The sequence below is a fragment of the Haemaphysalis longicornis genome, unplaced genomic scaffold, assembly GCF_048455015.1.
Source record: "Haemaphysalis longicornis isolate Haplotype H1 unplaced genomic scaffold, Haemaphysalis longicornis Haplotype H1 scaffold_19, whole genome shotgun sequence".
NCBI lineage: Eukaryota > Metazoa > Arthropoda > Arachnida > Ixodida > Ixodidae > Haemaphysalis > Haemaphysalis longicornis.
In genome coordinates, this window is record NW_027526288.1 from 902,702 (window position 1) to 930,576 (window position 27,875).

General features: G+C 45.3%; 1 protein-coding gene and 1 non-coding gene across 2 annotated transcripts; one reads left to right on the plus strand and one right to left on the minus strand.

The window, feature by feature from the left end:
* Positions 1–4,638: 4,638 nt before the first annotated feature.
* On the minus strand, positions 4,639–4,711 carry Trnav-aac (transfer RNA valine (anticodon AAC)). Its single transcript has one exon. It is a non-coding gene; the product is annotated as a tRNA-Val (tRNA).
* A 363-nt stretch (positions 4,712–5,074) lies between these two features.
* LOC144166767 (mitochondrial thiamine pyrophosphate carrier-like) lies at positions 5,075–27,449 on the plus strand. The gene is made up of 6 exons (XM_077696255.1): positions 5,075–5,361; positions 5,851–6,006; positions 10,678–10,857; positions 14,009–14,192; positions 19,434–19,525; positions 24,633–27,449. Exons 1-6 carry the CDS (start codon positions 5,236–5,238, stop codon positions 24,870–24,872), a joined length of 978 nt encoding a protein of 325 aa, XP_077552381.1. The 5' UTR covers positions 5,075–5,235; the 3' UTR covers positions 24,873–27,449.
* The last annotated feature ends 426 nt before the right edge of the window (positions 27,450–27,875 follow it).

The following is a 27,875-nucleotide window of genomic DNA, read 5'->3' on the forward strand; positions in this document are numbered from 1 at the left end:
AACGGAACTAGAGGCCCCACTGCAATCGCCCAGTTATGTTTCTTTGCAGTGGAATAGGTCGGTATCTGTTAGTCGCACAAACAAGATTCTCTGATGGCATGGAGAAATAGCTGGAAAGTGGCTATGGAGCTCCAGCTGCTTTACACATTTTCTGTAATACCAGTTATTTGTTTGAAGTTTGCAATAAAATTGATCTCATTTGTTAGTCTTTTTAATTAATGAACGAAACTTTTCATGGCCACAAAACAGTGGTCGATAAACAAATGCTCACTTTCTTTGGTGGCTTGTAACAATTCACTAGAATTTCACATGGCCAACCCAAGGAATCCATGGCTCGTACACTGCAGGGTAGTGCTAGTCTCCAAAAACATTTGCCAGGACGACTGGAAACTAGTGCGGCCCACAGGCTCCATAGGTGGAAACCAGTAGCCCACCCACAGTGCCATAAAACAGCTAATGAATAGAGTGAGTCTCTGCTAAATATTAAGCAGGTTCAAAGGGTAGGTTCGCATTGATAGATTTTGTGCCATCGTTCACTGTGCGTAGATTAACTATTTAACGGGCACAATAGTCATTTTTGTTATTTCGGACAGTTGAAGGGTTGCCTAAATGTTCTTTAACAAAACAAAAAGTGAAAGCTCTCAGGGATTTTACAAACATTGTTTAGCCTCTCCAGCAATTGTCCCAGCCTGAAGGAACTCAGCTGATAGTTGGTGCCGACTGTCGTCCTCGCTTGCTAGCTCCCTGACCAAGCACATGAATGCAGTGACTATGAAAGATGGTGACCAAAGTGAGAAGAGAAGGTGGATCCCGTACAACAGCCCTTGATCATCTAAACACCAGAAAAAAGCGCCGATGACTCACAGGCCACGACTAGGGCGTTAAAATACCTTTTGACATACATTTACAGGGCATTTACAACCTTTTATCAAAAAAATCTTGATTACACACAGTCCCTCCATGGAAGGGGTTTGTTTTTGACAAGGTCGTTGAAATTTGTTATTAGTGACAACATAAACTCATCATTGGTCCCTTTCATTCAGCACACTTACGGGCTTAGTTTTAAAAACCCTGCTGTTTCTATTTCACGTATAAATGAACTGCTTATGCAATATTCTCTTATTTACCTATGTTCGAAGTAAACTGTGTTATACCGTAAAATGTGATGTGCCGAGTGCATGCAGGTGTAACATTCTTAAATGGGACATGCAGAACATGAAGCTCAGTGCTGATAAACTTAAATCAGGGAAAATAAAGCTTCCCATGTTGCTTCTTTATTTTTGTAACTATTCTCTCTACCAAATACCTTGGTGGTAAACTCAACTAACCTCACCTTTTCCCTAGGCCTTTATAATTGTTTTGCTCTGCAATTATACATTCTCAGCTGGAGCATGCCTGCTGAATTCAGGCCCCAACCACGCTTTACTATTTCTCAATTGCAGCTGTATGAAATGTTGCTCTTTAGGTTTTGCCAATGATTTCCAACAGGCCATTTAATTGGTGTCAGAACCATTTTATACCTTTAATTGCTATTTATAGCAAACAGTATTATATCATTTTTCATAACACATTTTGTTGTAACCTCATTCAATGATTTTGTTACCCCGCCAGCCTGGTTCATAAATCTTTGCGTGAACATGCCCGTCTTGCAGCTAATCTGCATTAACAGACACCACACATTTTGGCTTTCCAGCGTAGCTTTGGTGTCCGCAAAAAGGAATCTTTTTCTTGGCTCCTCTGCAGCGCTTTGTAGAAAAAGATCACTTGCTGGTTTGGCTTTCTCGCAGGGCTCTAGTGTAGTGCAAGAGAGTATCGCTTGCTTATTCCTTTTTTGTTGAGGTTTTAATGCTGTGCATCTTCCAGAAGAACCCTGGCATTTTGTTTAGAAATGGAACTTCACAGCACAAACAGTGCAGAGAAAGTAGAGCTACTCACTTTTTGCATAGACACGGAAGTTTGGCAGATCACTTGTCATTGACAAGCAAGTGTTTGATTTCTGGCTTAAGGTGCAACGCTGGGATAGTTTACTAGCTGGGGGGAAAAAACACAGCACTGATAAACGGTACTGAAGTACTAGGAAAGGTGCCGTGATCAACATGGTTTCCATGTGTTGGCAGCTTTTTGGTCCAGTGTTTTTCATGAATATTTGCCAGGGGGCCTTAACATGGCCTGCTTTTGTGTAACAAAAATGTCAACAGTGAAGCACTTATCAATGCTCACATGCTGCTCATTGATACCAGAGCAAAAGTACGTTCAGCAGTCATTTTATTGTTAAAGCCACCCGTGATCCATACACCTTCCAGCTGTACTGCAACTTTCACAAACATTGACAGACATTCACATCTACGCACGTGGCCTTGGCTCCAGTTCTTGCACAAGGAATTAAGAAGTACTCTTGGGAGTGGGCAATGTCACGCTCGACACCAACCGTTACCTCGAAGTTGTACTTGATGAACTATTTTTTACGCCTGTTGGCTTAAAGGATTGTTTAAGTGCCCGTTTTGTGGAAGAAAAAGAAACAGCTAATGGGCACACAACACACAACCCGTGAATGTGTTTTCTAGCAGCTGGCTTCTGACGAGACTTGCATCATTGTTGGGACATTTTATAAAGCCCCTTACCACTAAGTAAATTCACTTGAGCAATTTTCCAAAACAGTTTACACAGTGCGGAGTTAAAAAGCAATAGAATGTGAAACGTCCCCTGACAATTGGAAACTCTTCCTGTTCACTACCCCAAAGGCTTTGACAGTAGACGCTTAAGCACGCTTCACCAGTTGCGAATACAAACATTAGTGTCAAGTTGAACTCCGCAGAGTGCTTGGGATGGGCATATAGATGTCACAGCCACTTGGAATTTGTGCAAAGACTGCAAGCCTCCGAGATAAGCTCTCATCATCATTAGCCCATCCTGCTGAGAGTGAATGAAAGTATTGTGCCTGGTTATGTTGAATTCCAACCAAGCCAAACACAAGAGTAAAGAAGGAACGAGCCTATCAAAATACATACTCAAAGCAGATGCAGGAGGAAGTTCTGTTGCCTAACCAGGTTAGAGGAGGCGAAAGGTACTGGAGCGAAGGAAAGGGAAATAAGAGCCAAGCAGTAATTTTAAGCCTTGCCTATCATTTCATTAAGACTTCCTAAGTTGAAAGCACAATGGTACTAAGCAACAAATCTGAGCATAGATGAACAATAATTGAATTGTCACTTGTTAAACCTTATGCACACCAGACTTTTAAAGGACTATTAGCAGAAGTTCCAAACTTGGCTCACACGGCGATCTTATCGGCTGCACTTCTCCCATGCTTGCACAGTTGGAGCTTGAGCCTCCTTGCACAAGAAGCCAGCCAGTCAGCGAATGGTTTCAGTGGTATCTTGAATAGATATATCTTTGGACGGGCAGTTGGGCTCCACCCACGGAAGTGCAACTGCGCTCCCTGCACGGATTCTGCAGCGCTACGTGCACAGATCGTTTCTGTGGAATAGTCAGGATACATTTCTCGGCGACAGTACTACTGCCCCGGGGGAAAAATTGCAGAAGCTACATGCGAGATTGGATTGCGTTCGATGATGCCGTGCGCTACCTGACGACACTCGATTCGTGCACACGCTGACACTACGTCGCTCGCTACGGCGCGACGCGATGGAAAATATTGATCCCTACGTTTTATAATTGAGCCACCACTCCAGAATCAGAACACAAGGCTTGGCATGGAAGAAGCGAGGCACAAGTAGACAACAAATGCAGGCGCGTAAAGCAAATAGCACGCAAACTGCAAAACAACGTGAAGCTTACAAAATATTAAACGACAACAGTACAGTTCTAGGAGCATGTAAAAAGCGGGGCGAAGCAGCGTGCAGAAAACAATGCGTTAGGCTTACCAAGACGTGCAACAGCAAGTTCACAAAAAATACCCAATCTAAATAATTACAAGCACACCTCCCAACAAGAAAAAAGCGCCGCGAGGCAGCCGCCGCGGGCAGCCGCTGTACAGGGAGATAAGGACGTAACGATGCGTCAGGCCTGCCATTCGAACCACGGGCGGAGAACATCGGGACACAAGACGCGAACACCCGGCTGCCGTCGTCAACACAAAAAAGTGGCATGATCAAATGACGTAAATATGACGTTTGTTTTGTGACGTCACAGGAAGTCACGTGATTACTTTAGCTTGACGTCACTTCTGCGTGGCAGCAGCTGTTGCCAGGGGGGCGCAGCTCGTGCCACGCGCGGGGCACGAGACTTACCCTTCTTTTTAACGTAATGACGATGCGCCTCATAATGGTAAACAATTTGCTCTTGAATCGAAAGGTCTTCAAAACACTGTATGCTACCCATTCGTTGTCTGTTTTTTTTTCCTCAGAGCTGGCGGGCTGTGCAAAAAAAGTGCTTGTTAAAATACGTGCTGCAGAGAAACTTAGCGTACATGTAATGCGGCGAAGCCACGTTTTTGCAGGGCAAGAAAGTGCTGGCAAAATGGAGAAACGAATGGCGGGTGTAAAAGTTTCGAGGGAAGCTCGCGGACCCCCTGGGGTCCACGGAACCCCATTTGAGAACCTCTGCTCCAAGTCAGGTTACAGAACAAGAAGAATCCCAACGACACATTTAAAACCTCAGAAAAAAAAAAAAAAAATCACCTGTGCCTGCCAGGGATCGAACCTGGGACCTTCCGCGTGTTAGGCGGATGTGATAACCACTACACCACAAGCACTGGACAGGCGAAGTGCCAACTTTGGCAAATTATAAACAGAGTACCACCAAACATAATGATTTTAACCAAAAAGTGGTATTATAGCACGTGTTTAATGCTAATATTGCAAGCAGTGAGCAAGTAACGTCCACTTCAGCCTGCGACTTCCACATCAAAGGCTGCGTCGTCCACTCACTTTCAAGCCAAGGATAACAAACACGTTGGCTCGACTAACTATTTTTTAACGTTCTGAAAAAGCTTACCATCATTGCACTTACTGTTTTATAATCATTTATTTTTATTTAATAAATTCTTATATTTTGCTAGCTGTGCTCCGTTGCTGGGTTGGCGTCGCCGCCAGGACACCGTCGCCATGACAACGGTCATTCAACGACGCGAACTTGCCCAGCATGGCGGCCGGCACGTACGAGGTGTTCGCGTGTTCGAACGGCGCATCGCCACCGGACTGACCTTCCCGACGCGGAATCCTTTTTGGGGCGTAGCTGCACGATCGCGACCAAAGAACGCATCGATGCCCGCTTTAGATGACCGGACACGCGGGCGGAAAGGACGATCTCGGGAACGTCGATCACATGGTCGCCGGCGCGATCAGCGGATTTTTCACGCGCTTCGTTTGCCAGCCCTTCGATGTCGTCAAAATTCGATTCCAGGTGAGTTTACGGGAACGTAACGCCACGTTACAGTGTTAGAAATTCACTTGCTTTTTTTTTACCCTGCATTCCGTTGCGCACGATCTCGGATTTCAAAGCAGAGCTGTAACGGAACCGGGAACGCAGCGATCGCGATGGGTTGCACGCGCCTTGAAGGTCAAATCGAACCTTTAAAAGCCCGAGTTGGGAAAGGTAGAACGGATTTTCAATCATGTTCTCGTTATATTGTGAGATGAAAAAGCTTCTGCTTAGCCGAAGCGTCCTTTACACGAGCTCACCGCGGTGCGACGAGCGCGCAGATCGTGCGTTCCACCACATGGTCGGGCGAGTGTATGCACATCGGGGACGGACGCACGCGTTTATCTAAGGTCGTTGCGCCGGCTGATGCCGATAAGCTGTGACACATATATGACGCAACCATGCGCGCGAATTACGATGTTCTTCGGCTTCGAAAACGCTTGACTCGGACGTGTGTTTTGTCGGTCGCAGCTACAGCTGGACCCGATCAAGGCGTCCCACCCGACTGCCAAGTACAAGGGGGTCTGGCGCGGTACGCTATGCATTCTTCGCGAGGAAGGCGTCGCAGCATTCTGGAAAGGCCATGTTCCCGCCCAGATGCTGTCTGTCGTCTACGGAGGAGTTCAGGTGAGCGGAGAAGTCTGTGTTTCTTCCGACTGTTTTCCCCAGCGCGCCGTGTGTCAACAAACGGCGCATCCCACTGCGTTGTTTCCGACAGCTGACCTTGGCGGCACCGTAGTGGAAGGGATGTTCCGTTCTCCTTACAGCTCCTGACAGCTCGGACGACGGTGCGTCGTTGGCGCCTTTCCTAACACGGCTGGAGACGCACCCGACGTGCAGAAGACGTGCATCTGATTATTTCTTTTCCAGCCTCTGCAGGTTTTAAAGAAGCTTTCCGTGGCGACCGTACGCGAAAACGCACTGCAGGAAAGCCAGCTGTGCGCAATTGATTTCACGAAACAATGATGATAAGCAAAGGCGTATCAAGCACCTCAAAAGAAAAAAAAAACGCTTTCTTTGGTGGGAATCGAACTTCGGTTGCTGGCGTTCTGAAGCCCCATTTGCGCCCATTTATCCTATTTATTTACTTATGCACGAAGGTGGTGTCATTTGATACTATTCAGAGATTATTCGGCATGTTATGGCCATGCTAGTGTTAAATTGATGCAGTGGGGTGGAACCAGAGGTATCAGTACGTTCCCTATCATATTTGTTGGTAGTGGCTTTCATTGGTGGCATTCACACCTGTTGATTGGTTGTAGGGTTTTACGCACCTATGCAACGCAGGCGATGAGCCGCGGCATTGTGGAGGGCTCCGGATTAATTTTGACCACCTGGGGATCTTTAACGTGCGCCGAAATCTCGTACACTCGGGCGTTTTTGCTTTTCGCCTCCATCAGAAAAGTGACCGCCACGGCCGGGAATCGAACCCGCGTCCTCATGCTCAGCAGCACAACGCCCTAGCCACTGAGTTACCACGGAGGGTCGTTCACACCTGTAATATCGTAAGGGAGTTTAAGGATTTGCTGGTGTGACAGCCTTATTTCATCTGTTTACGTTATTATTTAGCTCATTACTCTGGTGGAACGATATTTCGAATGAAAGAAACTGGCACTTAGTCTTTATGGTCTCTTGAAGCACATGATAGTCTCTCTCAATGTTTCCACTCGTACTTTTTTATACGCAGTGTCTGAAAGGGGTCAATGCGGAAGTTTACCTGGTGTGAGACTTCTTGTGGGAAGAGTTGAAACATTGCTCACCTAAAGTCGTCTGTCGATCTGTCTAGTCTGAAACGCGTGCACTCTTACAAAACGCATGCACGCAGTAATGAAGAATAGAATACTGGATTATAGTTTTCCTAAAGTGTTGGCTTTGTATGCAGGGCTAGGCCTTGGAGGTTTGCTCGAAATTATGGATTTGCTCCCCAGCTACAGATGTTGCTGTGCTGACGGAAGTGGTAGAAAGATGGGGGTGCCTGCCTAGTGTTTGAGATATAGGCACATATTCGAGGTACTTGTGGGGCCTCAGTTGTAGCCCAGCCCCTCGTTACTGTTTGCTTTATAGCTCAGAAGTAGCTTCAGAGTCTCCTGCTCCAAATTCAGATCACCTATTTTTATTAAGTGCCTTATTGTGCGAAAAACTGTTGTTGCTGTTGTCCGAGAAAATGGTTGCTGCTGGAAAGGGCGAATAAAAACTGCACTTCAGTTCGTATTAGAATCGAACCTAGGGCTATAGAGTAGGAGCCGAGTGCGTTGCGATTGTGGTTCAGTCTGTGCGGTGCTGATGTCACATCGCCTGACAGGGGCACATGACGTCCTGTGAATAGAACAGCTGCATGCCAGCCATGGACAACACTGTTTCGGGGCGAAACGTCTGTCTGTCGAAGTAATTTGTGGCAAAAGGCAAACAAACAAAAGAAACTCGAACATAATGTCAGAGTAAAAGAAGATTTTAGTAAGTGTTGCCAGGGAAAGCCTTAATGCTCTCACCTACAAAGCGCGTAAGCAGACTTAATTGCCTCGAAGAATTTTTTTCCCTTCTTTCGGAAGGATTGACGCTGCAGACATTTTGTGGCAGCCCCCAACCGAGCTTGTGTGGGAGACACCAACCTGCAACATAAATTTTTTATGATGGAAAAAAACGAACAGCACAAACACGACAAACTAGAAAAAGAAGGGAGTTCATCGTCTTTGCGCTGTTCTTTTTTTATTTTTTTTCATCATGAACAAGTACCAACTAGCCCAATTGACCATCCTTCTGCTACAACATAAAGTGTGGCTGCAGCCATTGGGAGAACTCGCGTGCTTCACTGTCGTGATTGGCTTGTGTGGGTGACGGCTGTCGAGTTATTCATAACCAAGTGCCGTTTCCACCTGTACTACTGTCGGCACATGCCACTCATTTCATAATTTGTCAGGAGTTTGCAGCACTAGGCGGAAACAAAGCGAAAATTCACTGACCTTCCACTCTGTGAAGGAGGATGGCCAGCAGAGTTGGCCGCAACCCAATGAGTGCACAAAACAAACACGTTGCTTGTAATTTACCGTTGAGCATACTTCCTAGCTAACTAGCTGAATGAAACTTGGAAGAATTTGAGCTTTTTTTTTGTAGTGGACAGACACATGGGGCCTGTTTGTGTCCCTCTCATAGAAGCCCATCGGTATATTGACTGCAGACTGAAATTCTACAGTATCTACAACTTAACTGTGAAGTAACTAATTGTGAAAAGTAGATAAAACTGGGCGTAATGTTGGAGTCGTTGCAGTGCTCAGTTGTCATATAATTTGGGGGGGGATAGTTTCGATTGAACAAGAGTTACAGCCACTTTTTTAATCATACTCCCTGCATTGATGGCCACATATGGACGGCAGACAGGAAATCTGGAATGTTTACAGCTTCGTTCTCAGCTAACCATGATGAGTATATGAATCTCGGGTTGATGGTGGAGTCATCGGAGCGACCAGTTTCAGTCTTTTTTCTTTTTTTTTCGAGATACCTAAGTTAGATTGAGATCTTTAAAAGAGCCATGAAGAGAAAATACAACTTCGTTTAATTTGAAAGAACTAGGATTCAGTATCTCACTCAGCTCCATTGCAGCCACAAAAGATGTTTTTTAACGAAAAAAAAAAGCAAGAAGTATTTAAAAACTTTCAAATTTTGCGCCACAGTGACGTGTTATGAGCAAGAATGACGTCATACGGGCCAACAATAAAACAATTTTTAGTGCCTTAACTGCACGTTAGCATTCAAGTGATGCAGTCAAATGGAACTAGAGGCCCCATTACAGACATCCAGTCATGTGTCGTCGCAACAGGTGAGTTAGGCGGCCGCCAATCGCACAAACAAGGTTCCGTGACGTCATACAAAAGTTGCGGGAAATTGGCTAGGGGGTCGCGACTGCTTCACACGTTTTCTTTAATATATCCGTTATTTGTTCGAAGATTGCAATGATATTGGTATCATTGTTTTTGGGACTAAGCAGTCTTTCTAGTACACCCAACTTGTATTTTGTCTTCATGGCTCCTTTAAGAGCATTCACCATAAAGCTGGCTTTGTCGCAAGATTAAATTTTTTCGACTTGAGTTTTTCTGCGCACCGTGGTGATGCCCGCAGTTTTGGTAAAAACCTAGCCTGTCACAGCTCTGCTCTAAAATCCAGAGGGCAACCCTTCGTTATATGGAATCTCTCTGCTTCCCAGAATAACCCATCATGCATTTGGAACGTGCAGTGGAGGATAATGGTGTAAGGAGTAACACCATCTTTTGTATCCCTCATTCATCGCTGTAAGGTGCAGTCTGTGTCAAAATGTTCCCCCTTCTTGCTACTGCAGTATCCATAGCGTTTCTTATCAACTTGGAGAGGTGTGATGCAGGGTAGATAGAGAGGTGTTTGCTTGTACATACAGGTTGACTGCTTGGTAAGTAGGTGGCCACCAACTCAAGTAAGTTGGCGCCCTGCATTACCCAAAACATACCTGGGATACCAACTGTTTGCTCATTTTGATTTCTGTCGCCTTAAACTTTGTTCATTATTTGGTCCTACGGACGCTCCTTTGTTCTTGTTGTGTGTTTTGTGATGAGAGAGAGAGAGAGAAAACTTTATTGAGTGAACCAAAACTGGTTCATACTACAAGTCGTGTCCATCGAATGCCAGCTTTTGCTCTCGTGTATTTTTGATTTACACTTTGTCAAAATTTTCTAGGCCAGCCCTCTCGGTGACAGAGAGTTCAAAGAATACGTTTTACCGTTAGATGTATCAGAAATATTTTATGACAGTAAGAAAGAAAGCTGTTTTCCCTAGCTTCCTGGCATAAAATGGTTCAGCCTCGCTCGGGACGGAAATGAGTTGTTGGGGGCCTGCGCACTCTAGAAAGGCCTGGCCTAGAAAATTTTGACGAACACTGTACTTCACTAGAGCTAACTGTTCCTCAAAAGAGGAGGCGAGAGTCAGCCAGATACGACAGCCGCAGAGGTGTCCACAGGTCAAGTACGCTTGGAGTATTGTAAGGACATTCCAGAAGGACATGCTGCTGTTTAGGATGTCCACCGCAGTGATTAGAGGATGCTGATAAGCTTTCTGTAAATTCAACAGTATCTTCAAATTATTGTGCGTATAGTAAGCCGAAGGACTTCATCTGAGCTAGTGTTAGAGGAGTTTCCGTGGACTCGGTAGACAAGATGATGTGATCGTGAAGATTGAAATTGCTGAAATGCTCTACACTTATTCCAGTAATGATTTATCCGAAGGAAGTGCCGTGTTGCCTTTGCATTGACCGGGGTGTGGTTGCTGTGGGCGCAGTTCTCGTCGTGGGAGTACCTGACGCGGCGCCTTGAGGAGGGCCTGGGTCCTGGCCGGTGGCAGCAGTGGAACACGGGGGCCCACTTTGCGTGCGGCTTTGCCTCGGGCTGCATTGCAACGGCCGTGGCGCATCCCTTTGACGTCATCCGCACGCGGCTCGTGGCGCAGATGGAGCCCAAGGTGGGTGGGCCTGCTTCTCTCCCTCCCCAAAGCTGCTCTAGGCAGAGCTGTTCGATTCACAAAGTTGCAAAGCTCCCTAAAAAAAAAAAAAAAAACTAGCTAGGCATCACTGGCCTAACGTCGCAAACACTGATGTTAACAGCAAAGCTGCCTGGCCTTCTTCCCTAATTGCGAGGCTAAGCTTCATAGAACTAAAGCCAGCAACAGATCGATTTCCGTTCATGCGCCAACTCTTGCCTTCTTTCGGAGAGAGTGCGACTTAACCCGTTTTCCAAACATTCAAGAAATGACTGCATGCGCTCTCCAATTGGTTGACCCCTCTCCTTGGCTCCGCCCACCTGTGCTTGGTGCCCGCTCTCCCTCTCCCCACTACACTGCACAGGTGCTTGGTTGATTAATTGATTGTAGGGTTTTACATGACTACGCAACGCAGGCGATGAAGCGTGCCGTAGTGGCGGACTTTGGAGTAATTTTGACCACCTGGGGATCTTTAACGTGTGCCGAAATCTCGTACACACGGGCGTTTTTGCCTTTCGCCTCCGTCAGAAAAGCAGCCGCCGCGGCCAGGAATCAAACCCGCGTACTCGTGCTCAGCAGTGCAACGCCTTAGCCACTGAGCCACCGCAGCGGGACATGGGCTTGGTGCTTGCTCTCCCCCTTGCTATGCTATGCCCTCTCCACATCGCTGCGCCCGCATTACCCCACCTCGTCCCAAGAAAGCCTCAACCAAGAACAGCTTCCCTGTTAAAAGTGGTTGTTGGTGTGCCCTGCCTTGGCGTTTTGTAGTAGCCTGCCATCTGTCAAGAGAAAGTTGAAGTAATAATCAGCTGCTCACAGCTGTTTCTGTCTAGCCATAGTAGAAATGCAGTGAAGGCATTGGGGAACATTTGTCATTCAGTCTATCCTTACTTGAAAAGCAAGTATTGTTGCACAAGTGGTGGGGTTAAAGGCAGTGGCCGAGGCGTTGTGCTACTGAGCGCAAGGACACAGGTTCGTATGGTCGTGGTGGCCGCTTTTCTGATCAAGGCAAGAAGCAAAAACACTGGTGTGCATGTTGAGAGATCCCCAGGGGGTCAAATTAACCTGGAGCCCTCCCGTATGGCATGCCTCGTAGTCCAAGAGCAGCTCTGGCACGTAAACCCCATAATTTGGAGTTTTTTTTATGAATGTTCAGCAAAGTTCAGTTTTCATAACCTTGATGCCACGATGGCACGCCTGGTTAGAAGGGGGGTTGTATGCGCACGGGGCTGACATTCTAAAACACTTTCATTTCACTAGCGGTGTATATTATCAAGGCAGTGTCGTTGCAGGTTTTCATGTGATTCAATTTTTCCTAATCATTCAGCAGAGTGGCTGTGAACGCAGGAATAAAAAGACTGCTGCTGCTTTTTTTTTTTTTCTTTTTTTGCCATGGAATGTTGAGTGCCTGACCAGAAGGGAATATTTGTCCTTGTTGTCCAAGTCATGGCGACCTGCTTCTCACTTTCGGAGATGACCCACTCCTGGTAAAAGTCATGATGGAGACACAAGGACAGGGAGAGAGAGAGAGAGAGAGCACCTATTTTTAGTCCACTCTTTGTGGGAAAAAGAGTTCAGATCAAGGTGTCCTTGACAGACAGGCCAATCCTCATGATTGGGAAGATGAGCACTGAACGGTAAAAGACAACGATGAGGAACGTTAATGGCAATACAGAGATTGTGCTGTAACAGTTCCGTACTTTTCTCGACACTGTAACCAGCACCGTCCAGTCCCCCTACTCCCCCTTTTCTGTGGCAGCACTTGCTGCGAAATCATTTACAGAGACTGCCATCTGTGTTTTCTGCTTTGTAGGTAAAGCCTGTCTGTGGGCCAAACAAAAGACACCTGTGCTTACAACTCGCTGAGTTTTGCGTGGTCTTCTGTGACAGTTATTGTTGTGCTTTCCAAAAACCTCGCATCTTTTCTGCACTAGAAGGTGTAGATTGCTGAAGCAAGGAGAACACTGCACTTGTACGGTGCCAAGGCTTAGCTGAGAAGAGCAAGGCGGTGTCTGTAGCTACGGAAGAGTGAACAGGGTGGCAAGCATCCACGGTGGTGTGTCCGCTGCATTGCTGGGTTGCACATGTGCCTGTGTGGGACTATTGTGCGATGTGTGACGGTGCGGGTGTTGGATCGCTGTTTTTACAGGGTGTAGTTGTTCAAGTGCGACCCACATGGCAACTTGCTTAGCGTGAAATGCAAAAATGTGGGGTTAATTTCTCTTTCAAAGTTATCAGACTAAACATGCACGAACAAATGCACTAACTCCATTTTCCACTGCTTACGCTTACGCTTATGCAGATTCAGCTGCTCTGAGTAGTGCAGAATGCCTTATGATAGTAATAGTGGGGGTGCTCTGGTGCATGTACTTGCGCACATATGAAAAAAATGTTTGCCTCAGTGACGGGTGTCGTTTTTCTATGGTTAAAGAACATCCTTTTTTTTTATTAGAGTTCTATTAATAGTCAGATTCTTTGGAATTATTGCACCAAGAGACAGTGCATTGTATCTTATTTGCGAACAAGAGCAGCTGACAGTCGTTAAATTTGCCACTTCGTCCAAGGTAGTTTGGGCACCGTGTGTGGCTTGTGCTATTCAATTCTGCTTCAGTTCCCGAACACTTTAATAAAAACAACCTCTAATTACTGGATTTTATTTACATCTGGCCTAAATGATTAAGAAATTTCTGGCAAAGGAGTAACATTGCTTCACCATCACATTTGCACTTGCTAAACAGCTTCCTCCACTAATACCAATAGCACAGAGCTAAATGGTGAGTGGGCGCACAATCCTGTTCCTTGTAAAAAGTAGCCTGCCACTGAGCTTTGTAGAGGGTAAAAGTGTGGTTTTACGTCTTGTAACACACAGTGGCTGAGGGGTAGACAGTGCATCACGTCATGTGTCATGTCATGTCAATGCATCAATGGAGCAATGCGTCACTTTGATGTTGTGCATGTTTGGATGCACACATTGGGCGTCATGGCATTCCATGTACTCTCCAATGCCTCGGGAAGAGGATTCAACCCCTACTGTCGTCTTCCCGAGGAGGTCTCTCCCCCTCCTCCTCCTCCTCCCAGCCAGCGAGAGAGAGAGAGAGAGAGTGAGCGCCCCCTCTTCTCCTGCGCTGTGCAGACGTACCCCTCGCTGGGGCAGGCGGTGGTGTGCATGTGGCGGCAGGAGGGCGGGCGGGCCTTCTACCGCGGCCTGCTGCCCACCCTGCTGCAGATTGGGCCCTTGTCCGGCTTCCAGTTTGCCTTCTACCACGGCTTCCTCCACCTCTGGGAGATGACGCTCCACCCCGAGAGCCACGTCACCGGTGAGAAGAGGGTCTCTGCTCTGCAGAGCAGGCTTGTCACCATGTTGGCCTCACAGATGTCGCAGTGCGCGTCAAAACCATGTTCAGTGGAACCCCATTGATACGTCCCCGGGTTTTACAACAACCCACGTTTTACGACTGACTAGTTGAGTCCTGGAAAAGTCCCCGTAGAAGCAATACATTCAAAACCTCGGTTATCCGTCGTGATTTCATGCCTGACTGCATTGTCCGACAACCCGCACAAAGCGCGCAATCAACAGGTGGATGAAATGAAAGTGCTGTGGGTCCATTCTCTGACCTTGAGCCAGCTCAACTGGTTCTCTCTGACATATCTGACATAGCTTTCTTCTCTGCCTTATCTTTCCTATCTCTCCCCTCTAGTAGCTGCCTGTTCCTCTGCACAATTGCTTTCCCCCTCTCCTTGCTCACACCTCTTTTTGTTTTGTTGCACAGCGGTCGCCGGTGCAGTGTGCAAGTGTTCATTTCTTCCACTCAACAGCGAACCGTCAAAGAGGTTACACTGGCAGGCTTAGGCTTCCACATGTGCTCATTGTGATCGTGACCGCGATTCCCGCACTGGCGGGCGGGAATCGCGGCAATGAACTGCGGTACAAGGTTTTGTTTTCATACTGCATGATTGGTACCTGCACTGCATTATTCTTTTCACATTGACGTTTTTTTAGTGATTCGGGTTTCCGAGCCCTTCAGAGCGTTAGCTTGTAGCTTACGTTCAACTTTTTTCCAATTCCGTCGTTTGAAACTGTATTTATGGGCGTAATTGTTGTTCGGATTTCACGACTCCCTCATCTAACAATGCTTTTTCATGGTCCAAAGAAAGTCGTATAATCAGGGGTTCTACTGTAATGAGCTGTCAGAAAGGATACCCACGTGAACGGTATAGCCCCTCTCACCTCTCCTATTGCACTCGGAACCGTAGCTTTTTTTTGAGTGCTAGTATCCCCTTCCAGACAGCTGCCACTGCTGCCTGGTCACATTTCTACCGTTACCAGAAAACTATTTTTTGCATTCAGTCCTTCTTGTTGTCCCATTTCGTGTTGCTTTGTACTCACAAGCAACACACACATGGACTCGATACTACTGCTTATACATGTCCTTTCAAGGTCCTAAAACATGGCAATGCTTCAGCAGAGCACAACCACAAGTTTTGAATACGATGTGAGCTTTTGCAGTGTGCAAAGGCATGGTCACTGAGTGAACAGTGGAAAATCTGGCAAGAAGGCCATCCTGGTACTTCTGCTTTTGTGGCTCAAGGAAGAAAAGGAGAATGAGAGTTGGTTGGTGATTGGCAAGAAAATGAAACAGTGAAAGTTTGAGTGGCTTGTCCTAATTTCTATGATATTTACAGGGCAGATTTGTGTGTATGCTAATGACAGTTGCATGGAGTTTTTAACCTAGCTTGGTCATGATGGCACTTTTGAATGCTTGAGTATGAATGGCACTGGGTGAATAAGCAAAGCTACTCCTTCGAAATTAACTTGATTGGCGACTGTTATTCAGTATATTGTCTTTGCAAAGCTCACAGCATGCAGCTGTTTTCCTGTTCTTACTTTGTTTTTCTCATGAAGGTACCATAGAAAATATAAATACTGGCATGGTTTTTTTTAAATTTGGAAGCATTCTTTATACAATACCTAGCAAAATCTTCATGTAACGGTTAAGTGTAACACCTTGTATCTGCACCACAATGCAGAATTGGAGAAGTAGAAAAAATTAATCATTATAATAGTGCCAATGTAGATGGTTGGTAGCGTTGCAATCAACTAGAAACAGTTGAACAGAAAAATTAGGTCAGCAGAAAGAACCATTCTCGTCAAGCCAACCTAGAAGCTTATTTTTCTGCACTGCATGCGTGCGTGCACAAAGAGAAGCCTGCTTAGGGGCTGCTGAGCATGAAAAAAAATTAAGAATGACTGATTGGTGGACGTGATAATAATGTAACAATAATACGTGGTCGATGGCTGTAAATAAAGTATTGGTGACGTTGCCTCGTCGAGGCCTTAACAAAAATAACAAAATGAAAGGGGAAAAATATTTGATAAGATGGGTTTGTAGCAGTCGGATTCAGTGATACGTGTTCCTGCAGTGCCACCAAGAAACTGCAGTGTTGCTGGAACAGAAGTGCTGTAAGAATGCTTACCCATTAGTAGGCCATTCTCAAAGTGTATACAATTTTTGTTTTGTTATATCTTTCACCCTTCATTTCATACATCTCAAAGGCCAACTGCACTGAAATTTTCGACAACGTAAAAAGCATGTTACCTAATATAGTACACATAAAAAGGGTGCGCAATGCAAAATGCTGCGTTTCAAACATCAACGCGCGCAACGCAAACAGCTCGCGAAATAGGCGTTTTCAGAACCGAAACTGAATAGAAAAGGCGGCCATTACTGGCGCCCGGACGTGACGTACCGTATTTACTCGCGTAATCCTCGTACTCGCGTAATCCTCGCACCCCTAATGGGAGCCACCAAAACTTGGATTTTTTGGTTCCTCGCATAATCCTCGCACCCCCAACTTTGCAGCGGCGAAAGTTGCCTGCTCGCGAAACCCGCATGGTGCACGCGCTCTCCAACGCGCACCCTTCCCCGCCGCCTCTCCGTTCGGCGAAGAGCGCTGTGTATCCAAGGCCATCCAGGCGCCCTAACAACCGGCATGGCTACTCCCTAACAGGCGCCCTAACACGCTACTCACACTGTCCTTGAGCCGGTTTCGCGCATGTTTCGCGTGCGCGCAACTAGTTGAGCGGCAGCAGTCAGTGAGTCACTTGCGTCACTGGTGGATAGCTCGGTGCCATTTTGAGAACTTTTTGATCTCTTTGTTTTGTGCTTGGTGCCGCTTCGCCATGGGGAGGAACGCCAGCTACACTGCCGCTTTCAAATTGAAAGCGAAAGAGTACGCGATCGAACATGACAACCGTGCCGCAGGCAGGCACTTCGGCGTCACCGACTTGAACGTGCGTTATTGGAGTAGCGCACGCACATACGACGAGATAGGGCGCGCGCCAGAAAGCAAAGGCGGCAATTTCATGATCGCTGATCGACGGGATACTGTTTACGTTGTAAATAATAAAATAAAAAGAAATAGCTGCTGTTGGCAACACTGAGCTTACATATACAAAAAACGACCGCTACATTTAGCGGGATTGGCATAAGGCAAATTAGCAACACTGTGCACCGGATTTTTTTTCCCCGCGTAATTCTCGCTCCCCTAACTTTGCATTGACTTTTCAAAAAAAAAGTGCGAGGATTATGCGAGTAAATGTGGTACGTGATGGAACGGAAGCGGCTGCGCCAGCACCGGCGGCCGCTCAGAGCCGCCTTCAAATGCACATGGTAGCGTCGCGTTTCACACTGTTATTTCCGCAGAACAACTCCCACTAACGCTTGCTCAGGATAATGGAGTTAGGCGCGATTCCGACATCGCGTTGCTATCAATCGAGATGAAGTAGACCATCCCACAGTAATTTTTTTCTATCAGAATAAGTGTCAGAGTAGCAATTCTTGGCATTGCGAGTAAAAAAAGCAGAACCTGATTTACGAAGTACTTGCTCGTACAATATCGAAAAGTAACTTTTGTTAGGCAGCGCCTCGGCTATCACGTTGCTCAGTTTGAAGGGAAAGAACTGCACCCTGGCGGAAATCAATTGCTGTTGTTTTAGTATACATTACGTACAAACAGCTTCGTGAATATCGGCCCAGTATTTTTTGCCTTGCTGCACATCAAGAATCGCATTATAAAAGTGGTCTGAAACTATAAGCCAGCTTCCACAGCTAAATGACGCACTAAAACACGAAAAAGTTTCCTATCTAACGCCGTTTTCTACTTTCACCAGAGGCATGTGCTGTTCAAAACATTTTACTTTCAAGTAAACTAAATCTAACGCTCTACCAAAATAAATACTTCACTTCAGAATTGAACAAAAATCTAGTCTATTGTTTAGGAGAGGAGCAGTTTTGTTAGCTTTCGCACTTCGTGACGATGACAGCTGATATTTGTGTGGATGTATCTGTTACCACGAGCAAGGCTTATTTTGGTTCGCTTAGCGAGTGAGGCAAAAGTCGCGCAAATGTTTATACCCGCGTGTACAACAACACTAGTTAGGTCGTCAAAATTTTGGAGAGGTCTAAAGGATGGAGGTGGTGTTGGGCCAGCCCAAATAAGGCGAATATTGGACGTGGAAATGCAAGTGGTCAAAAATTTATAAAATCCTTTTTTCTGTGGTAGATGCCATAGGAATGACAAATGTAAGGCAAGTGCTCGTTTCGCGGTATTTTTTTCTTTGAGTAAAAATATTTTCAAGTAAAAAAAAGTTTTGCTAACTACAAAACGTTCGCAAGCGCGTGAATAGTTTGTAGGCTTATATCTATTTTATTGCATTTAAAAGAAAATGGCGGATATTGCTACCTATGCGGTTAGTTTTAAACGTGATGACGACGGCGGCACAGCGCGCTGGTGTAGTTGAGAAAACCTGGGCGATCGCATCCCTGAGCCCGGCGGAGCGCCCTGCAATTAGCCGGAGAAGCGCGAGCTTCATGGGACAGGTTCCCCAACCTCCGTCACAGGCCGCTCAGAACTTGTTTCGGCGACTCTCCGCCAGGCGCAAACATCGTCTGCTCGGAGGTACTTTGAACGGCGGTACCTGGCGTGCTCTGTGATTACAAAGCTTAGGATTTCGCCATGGTGATTTTAAGAGCCTAGACTACTTATTTGGATCAAATTTGGACAAAGAAAAATTTGAGTGCAGGTGGCATTTAAGTGCACATTACGTAATACAGAGATGGTAGTCCTTCTAACACAGTATAGAGCTAAGACAGTTAAGGGAAATTGCTTCTAGCTGACCTAAAAAAACTTTTTTTGAGCTCCTAATGAATCAGTTTTCTGTTGGGAGACTAGATGCAACTGAAGATACTTGAACGAAGTCCGCTGGAAGATAAAACTTGCGCAGGCTTCTCCCTTGCACTTTGTTGAACATAGTCCGTACTCCTCCTTTCTCACAGTACAGGTTCGCGCCATCTTGGAATGAGTCCATCTTGGAATCTGAATTTATGGTGGGTTTCTCCCCACTGAAGAAATTGGTCTTTTTTTTTTTTTGTAGGGCAGCAAAGTTGAATAACTGAGCTTTAGTGCGACCTGTGTCTTTCATCACTAAACTGGAGGCCAGTTTGGTTATCACTGAATTTGACCCTGTCCTCTGCCTCTTTCTTTTCTGCCTTGGCCAGGGTTAAGCCAGAGCGCGGCGTGCGGTGCCCTGGCGGGTTTTGTGTCCAAGACGCTGGTCTACCCTCTGGACCTGATCAAGAAGAGGCTTCAGGTGGGTGCTTGCGGTAATTCACTTGCTTGTCCATTCGGCAATAATTGGGGTTGACCTGAATGCGGCGTTCTAGCTGGAGGGATTGGAGGGTGCAAGAGAAACAGCTGTGATATGTTCTTTGTTGTTGTAAAAGCCTTAAAGGGGCCATGAAGACAAAATAAAGCTTTGTTCAGTCGGAAATAACTGGCCTTTGGGAACTCGCTGAGCTCCACTCCAGCCATGAAAGGTCTTTTTCCAAGTGAGAAAATGCAAGAAATGCTGCATAACCTTCGAATTCCGTGCTACCGTGACGTAGTTATGAACAGGAGTGATGCAGTAGAGGCCAGCAGTAAAAGCACAGTTATTGGTGTGTTAACTGCACGTTAGTGTTCAAGCGATGTGATCAAATGGAGTTATAGAGGCCCCACGACGACTTCCCAGTCGCGTTTCATTTCTTTTCATTTTATTTTACTCAAGGGTCCCTAACAGAATGGAAATTACATGAGGGGTGGGCGCTTAAGAGATTGGCAAAGGAAAAATATGCTGTGCAGCACAATAAAACAATAAAAATGGTAGGATATAGCGGAAGCGGAAGAGAAAAAAAGATAAGAAAAAGGGAGGGGTGAACAGGTACAGTTGTTTGAGGATGGTGGAAAAATTCATTTTGCGGGTGCAAAAGATACTGCTTCAGGGGTACAAAACAGTGTCAAGTACAGGGTTCGTACAGGGGCTTGAAAACTTTGAAAACCCTTGAAATTGAAAGTTGAGTTTTCAAGGGCCTTGAAAGCCTGGAATTTTTTTCCTTCTCCTTGAAAACCCTTGATTTCTTTGGGCGACACAGAGGAGACACGATTACGTGTTTTCGTGGCTTATATCAGTGTGGCCTTCCACCCTCCCCATCCAAAACATGTTTTTTGCAATTTAAAGCCAGCCTGGGGGTTCAGTAGTGTTGCTTTATACCGCTTTTACAATTTAAAGTGAGCTTGGAAGCACAGCCGTGCTACTTTATACAATATAGATTGTACGGAACGAAATCCCTGCATCAAACAATGCAGAAATCAGCATAGGTCCCCTTCCAATTTTCTATACTGCTTTCTGCATTGCCTTATCCTGTTATTCATTTTACATATTTTCCTGCTGCTGTGCCCCGTTATAGCGGTGCCCCACATTTTTTGGGGTGACACTCCAGGGTGAAATAAAATGAGCACAGATAAGCAAAACTCTGAAGGTGAGTCCTTGAATATCCTTGAATTTTTGTCCCTGAATCCTGTACGAACCCTGCAAGTACAAATAATTGAAAATATACACGCCGTATGAAGAAGATAACATTAGGAACCATTATACTAGGAATAGTGTGGTCTGTCGCAACAACAACGAAAAAAAAAAGATTAAGTACGTCCAAGAGCTTTCTTGCAATTCAACGATGGTTCAACGATGGTTGTCAGTGATTTTTTTAAGGTTTTTGCATCCTTAAATTAATGCTAACGGTGGTGTCTTGTAGGGCGTTCCATTCCTTAGCAGTCCGAATAGTGAGTGATTCTGCTTATGTGGTAGTTTTGGGGCGAGGGTAATATCATAGAAATGGTGGCGTGGGTATGCGTGATAGAATTTGTGGAATAATGTGAGTTGTGTAGCTTTTCAGCAGTGGCTGAGAGGAATGAGTGCAGCACATTTCTTTAAGTCTGTTACACTGGTGCCTTGATGGCGGCTAGGGTTGGCCAGCAATTTGACTGACAAGGTTTTATGGCATCATAAATAATGCGCCGGAAAGTGTTGTAGGAGTTACCACTTCTTCACCTATTTTCTCTAACATCTAGGTTGTTTGTTTGAAGTGTGCGATAAAATTGGCATCCCTGTTATTAGTACAAAACAGTTCCTTTAATGAACCAAAGTGGCATTTTGAACCAAATGAACCAAAGTGGCGTTTTGTCTTCATTGCCCCTTTAAGTGTCTCATTGCGTGAAAAACAAACCTTGCTCTTGTTGTACAGTACATAAAATAGTCGCCAGTGTAAAGGGTAAAGAAAAACACATTTTTCTTTGTATGGGGATTCAGCCCAAGTGTTCCGAGAAGAATGCGAGTTCATATTGGCAGAAAAAGAGCTTGCCTAGTGCATGTGGCGCTGACATCATACAGTCAAACCCATTTATAACGAAGCCAAACATAGTAAATTATGCTATATATTGAACAAAAGCAAGTCGGTAATGAAAATACATGTGGTACATGTTCCTTGTAACGAAGTTCCCATCTGATATACAGTCTACGCTCGTTACAGCGGATTCGGCAGCAACGAACTTTCGGTTACAGCAGACCATTTCTGTTGGCTTGTCTGGTCCCCATGCATTTTAAATGGAGTCCACTCCGCTCACAACAGACCCGGCTAGAGCAGACTGTCGGCTACAAGAGACTAAATTTTAGGCGAAAATTGTTTCGACTCAATGTTTATAGCGGACTTCCGCAGGGCCGGCACCCGATATGCTTTTTCTTCACTTAGTTTGGCAAAAAAAACTGTTATGTCTGGCAACGTTGCTAGCAGCCGGGTCGTTGGCGCAGCTAAGCCAAGCCAGTGCCAGTGGCTTTTTTTTTGTGCGACCAGCGGCATGAGCGGCAGTGTAGCTGATTTCACTGTCGGATAAATTAAGCGTAATTAACGCTGTCGAACATGGGCAAAACCAGGCCGACATCGCCAGAAGTACAGGCCTGTCTAAGCAGACGGTTTGCTCAACCGTCAAGAATAAGGTCGCTGCCGGTAAACGCGACTCCGGTGAGATTTTTTATTTATTTATTTATTTATTTAAGAAATACTGCGGATGGTTTTTCACCATCCCAGCAGGAGAGGGTTACGTAAGGTTCTTAACACAGAGGTCAAAACTAGAAGAAGTCGGAGCGTGCACGCAGTCGGAAGGCAGTGAATTCCAGTCTTCAACGGTTCGTACAAAAAAGGAGTACTTGAACGTGTTATTTTTAGGAGCATATGGTCTTAGAGTTTTTGAATGATTAAACCTTGCTGAGCGCTGGGGAGGTGGCCGAATATACCATTCTTTATTTAAACCGGATTCGTTGTTGCATAGTTTATAAAAGAAGGTTAACCTTGCAATTCTTCGCCTACATTCGAGTGGTTCCAGCCCACATTTAACATTTCAGAAACGGAGGAGAGGCGCCTAAAATCTGAAAAAAAAACCACCGTGCGCTTAGCCGCTAAATCCTTTCCACTTTATCTGGGTCCCACGCAAGGGATGCGTATTCCAGCACTGGTCGAACTAGGGTTTTATAGGCTGCAAGTTTCACTTTCTAATCGCATGATCCCAACTTCCTTCTTAACGGGGGGACACTGCTCTTAAAAAACCTTTTTTAATTTTTAAGTAAACTCTGTGAAACATGTCAGTCTTGCTGCTTTTCCTCCACTGATTTCAAATATGGCATTATTTTCTTTGTTGGTCAATTAGGTCTCAAGATAATTAAAGGTAATTAACCATTTTTGGAGGAACAATAGACAAAAGTGTGTTGGTAAGAAAACTGTAATCTTTACATTTTCCAACACTGTGAACCTTGGTGAGTGCAATAAGACAATCAGTTTTTTGATGCATCGCTTGGAACTAATTTTACAGCTCATTAAACCTTGGTGGCAACACTGGCAAGGAGCCATTTTGAGTGCCAACTTCAAACACTGAAGTTTAATGAGCTGTAAAATTAGTTCCAAGCGATGCATAAAAAAACTGATTGTCTTATTGCACTCACCAGGGTTCATAGTGTTGGAAAATGTAAAGATTACAGTTTTCTTACCAACACACTTTTGTCTATTGTTCCTTCAAAAATGGTTAATTACCTCTAAATCAGTGGAGGAAAATCAGCAAGACTGACAAGTTTCACAGAGTTTACTCAAAAATTAAAAGAAATAGTTTTAAGAGGAGTGTCCCCCCCTTCTTAAGAAGCATAGCTTCTTGTATGCCTTGGCGCAAACGTTGTCGATGTGAGCGTCCCAGCTAAGTTTTGTGTTAATAGTCAATTCCAAATATTTCACGCCATTCACAAATTCAATACTTTGGTCACGGACATGGTATTTATATTCAAGAGGGGTTTTCTTGTGTGTTACTGTAAGAGCGCAAGTTTTTGAGTAGTTGATAACCATCTGCCACCTCTCACACCAGTCAGCAATTTTACACAAGTTTTCGTTAAGCAATGATTGATGCAAGGGGCTACTGACAGTTGTATAAATAATACAGTCATCTGCAAACATTTTCACAGTCACTCCCACGTCAATATCGTCACAAATATCATTTACATAGATCAAGAACAAGAGTGGTCCTAAGACCAACCCTGGGGGCACTCCTGACAATACATCAAGGTTTTGTGATTGGCAGCCGCTAGTTTCTAGGATATTTGATGGGCGTTCTCGTAAGCGGCACGTATGACGTTTTACAGTGAAAATTTCGCCCACGTTATCCGCTTTTTTTCTCGCATGCCCCTCTCGCTTGCCCCTCGAATTGTGTTTCAGCGAGCGGTTAGAAGCGGTCGCTGGAGTTACGGCATCGCGTGGGTGGGCGCCCCGGCTGCGTCAGCGCGCCTGTGGCTTGCGGGGCGCGTTTTTGCGGGAAGAAAACGCTCCATGCGGTTCACACTGATGCCCGCGTAGACGATTAATAAGCACCGATAGAAACAGAAACAGTGCGCCGGCCGTGTATGCGTACCACGTTTTCTTTTTCAGGAAATGCTTCACGGGATGAACTCTTCATTATAACCGAGAATTTCAATGTAATGAAGTAAATTACGAATTTTACCGACTTTGTTACATCGAGGTTTAACTGTATCATCCGCCGGGCCGCACAGGTCCATTCGTAAGAGCCGAAATTTTTCCTATTGCAAACAAGGCAATTTCGCCAGGACTTATAAGAAATTCATATCCCGAAATTCGTATCACGCAGAATCGTATCATCGATATTCCACTGTACTTGGCAGGGGCGCCAGTCGACTATCGTCTTTCGACGACATTTGCAACGAAAGGATCAGATATGTGATCATTTTTTTTGTTTTTGGTAACGCTGGGCAGCGGAACCAAAAGCTCAAACAGCTTGGCTGTTAAAAATGGGGTGCCTTTGCTGAATCGAAAATCTCCCGTCCCGTTTCACAGGTGCAGGGTTTCACGGCGGAGGGCGTGCGCTTTGGGCGCTACACGGGCTTTCTGCACTGCATCCGCTGCATCCTCCTCCAGGAAGGCGTGCAGGGCTACTTCAAGGGCTACCTTCCCAGCGCCCTGAAGGCTATGGCCACCACTTCGTGCTACTTCGCCTCGTACGAGGCCGCCTGCGAGATGATCCGCCTCCGACACGCCGCCCGCGAAGACCCTTCTGCGCCTTACAAGCCTGGCTGATTGCGCCCTCCCGTCTTACCTGGTTGCACCCCCCTCTCTCTCTTTTTTCCTTGGTTCTTTGTTTTCCCCCCGTTTTTCTTACGTTTGTAAAAGGATCGCGTAGAGTTTGCGGACGTTGTTATCGCTGCGGTACGATACAATTGCTGTACAAAATGTATAGAGTGGTATCTGTAGCATTGAAGTCAGTGCGTTTTCTTTTGTTTTTTCTTCCTCTGTTCTTCGTTATTGTTTCTAGATCGATGCAGTTTTTTTTTTTTTTTCTCTTGTTCCGTGTTACTCGTTTCTATTAGTTGTGGGCAAGCCTTAGCTATTGGTTGTTACGGTGGGCAATGAATTTGAGTTAACGCAACGGTGTAGTGGTCACTTGTTCAGCGCCGTCGAGCCTGGCCTTTGTCAAGAATACAACATATTTATTCCACTTTTGTGTGTGTGTGAGGAATTCTAGGTCGCAAGGTGCGGAACGTCACATGGCTGTGATCGCTGGGGTGTGCAGTGGCGTGAGCTAATAGCCCTTGCAATAAAGATATGAATGGTGGTATAAAAAAGAATAAGGATGTGCCAAGACTGCACACGCTAGACAGACGAACAGGCATGGAAAAACTTCACGTCGCTCTCGAAAACTAGAAGTTAAAAAATGGAAACGTTACTCTGCCTAAAGGGTGTTCCCAACTATTCAACGCAATTGTCTGAATTCTCGGGGGTTCATTTTAAGTCACTCCAATTTTTGTAAAGTGCTAGATACCATTAAAAAGCGAGATGTCGCATGTACCCAGGTAAGCAAGGTTAAGAACGAGATTTTTCAGAAGTTCTTCAGTAATTATATTTTACCAAGTTTAATAGTACTTTGACCAATTACTGACCAAGTTTTGCGGAACACATGCATTGCTGTGTTGCGCAACGTCTGTGTAACGTTTGTGAACTCCACACGATTCGTTTTCTTTTAATTTTCGGTTGCACAGTGTCCAGGAGTTGCTTTGATTCGAAATCAAGGTTGTGAGCAGCATCTTTCTTCTATTAATTTTTTTCATAATGTTTCTACGATGCAAACCTAATCTGGCAAAAAATGTGGCAATAAAACGCTTGCAAAGTCTGGGTGCATAAAATCATCAGCTCCCTTTGTAACTGCAGTTGTGTGTAAACTTTGTTCAGGCCTCTATGCAATATTAAGTTTACAATGAAACTTTTGTTGTTTAAATATTTCAAGTGGCGGGTGATATGTTGCGGTATGTGTTTATTACAGTGCGCGACAATCCGCATTTGCAGCCAAGGCCAAACCAATGCTGTCCAAGGCCATGCATTTAGGCATTTCTGTTGTAGCTCTTTTAGTTAGCAATAGCTTCACTTAGTGCCTTGCAAGGTTGGTTTTTTTTTTTTTTTTTTTTTTTCCTCCTCGAATATCTCGAAGCCAGTGGCACTTTTTTTGCCCCCAGCATTTCACCTGGGTAGCTGTGCTGAAATACAATCTTCCGGGGGTGTACAGATCAGTGGTAGCCACATTATAATTCTTTTTCTGTTTGCACACAGCCAACAATTCACAAAAGTGTAAATGTTAAGCAGATAGTGCTGCAGTCGATTCCACACAGCAGGCCCAAGCTGTTGAAGACGTGTTGTTTCTCTATACAGTGAAACCTCGATATATCGAACAGCGCGGTGCCCGCAAAATAGTTCGATATAACCAGAATTCGATATATAAAAGCACGTAAAAAAACGCGTCATAAACTGGTACAAATCAATAAATGAACGAATTGTGCAGTAAATACTCACTTGGTGCTTCAAAGTATATATTCTTTTGGCTTAAAGTACTGCAGTAGGGTATACACGCGTGTTATACACGGCTTCCTCAACGTAGTCCAAACGTTCCACGAGCGACAGGCCGGTGCATTCTATAGCACTGCAGTAGCGGTGCGGTAGGGACAAAACCGTTGAAGCCTCGGTCGAAGTAGGGAGCGGGGCACTATCAGCGCTTGCGGGTAGAACCTCGGCAGCGCCTTCGTTTGTGCGCTCAGTAGTAACCTCCGCTAGGATCTCCACATCCGTCAACTCCGCCGTCGTTCCAGTGCTGTCGTCACCGCCAACAAAGTCATCAATGTACATGCTTCGTCACTCGGCACCAACAAAGTGCTCCAGGTGGCCCCAGGTTTCTTCAAGCTTGCATTCTTCTTTTGCACCGTCTAATTCTGCTTCGGTGCAACCGATGCGCATCAGTCGGGAGCTCCCATCGCGCCACCGCTATCCTCGAGGGTACTGCGGGACAGCTCGCCGCCTGTTAACAGAGCGCGAGCGGTCTGGGCAGTCTGGGGTGGCGGAGTTCGATATACCCATATTATGTCAGTCTCAGTTCGAAATAAAAAATTAAAAATGCGTGTAATTTTCCTCGCGATATAGAAAGTGTTCGATATAGGCAATAATTCGATATACCCGTGTTCGATATATCGAGGTTTGACTGTAGCACCGTGTATAGCTTTGCTAAGATACTTTCCACGTCAAGGCGTTGTACTTCTTCCCTGTACAGAATCTAGTCGAGTGCATTCATCTTCTGTACATATGGCGGAATAAACTTGGATTTAGAAATTGCAACTGTCGTATGCATAAATAGGGTAAGCCCATCACCGTTCGTCATGTTTTATGCTCTTAGGATTGCCTAGAAGGAGGAATTATTGCAAATTTTTGTTTGCATGACATTTGTTTGGGCTTACCTGGTCATGATACGTCGTCACGAGTTTCATTTGGGAACAGATATTTCGTATAAAGCTCTGTAGGCCCTTTCGGTCAGAAAGTACTAACTTTGCAACGAGATGGAAGCAACTGTTGTGCACATAATGGCAATTAATGTAACCACGTGCATTGCAGTGTGATGGTTCCCTGCAGGGATAAGAAAAAAGTGCACAAAATTGGGTGCCTTTTTAAGAACAACCAAAGAGTATAAAAAAAAGCTACAAAAAAAATTCCTTACAACCAGTTTTGTGGAAACCACTTGTGAACTACTGCTTTGGAAAAAAATTT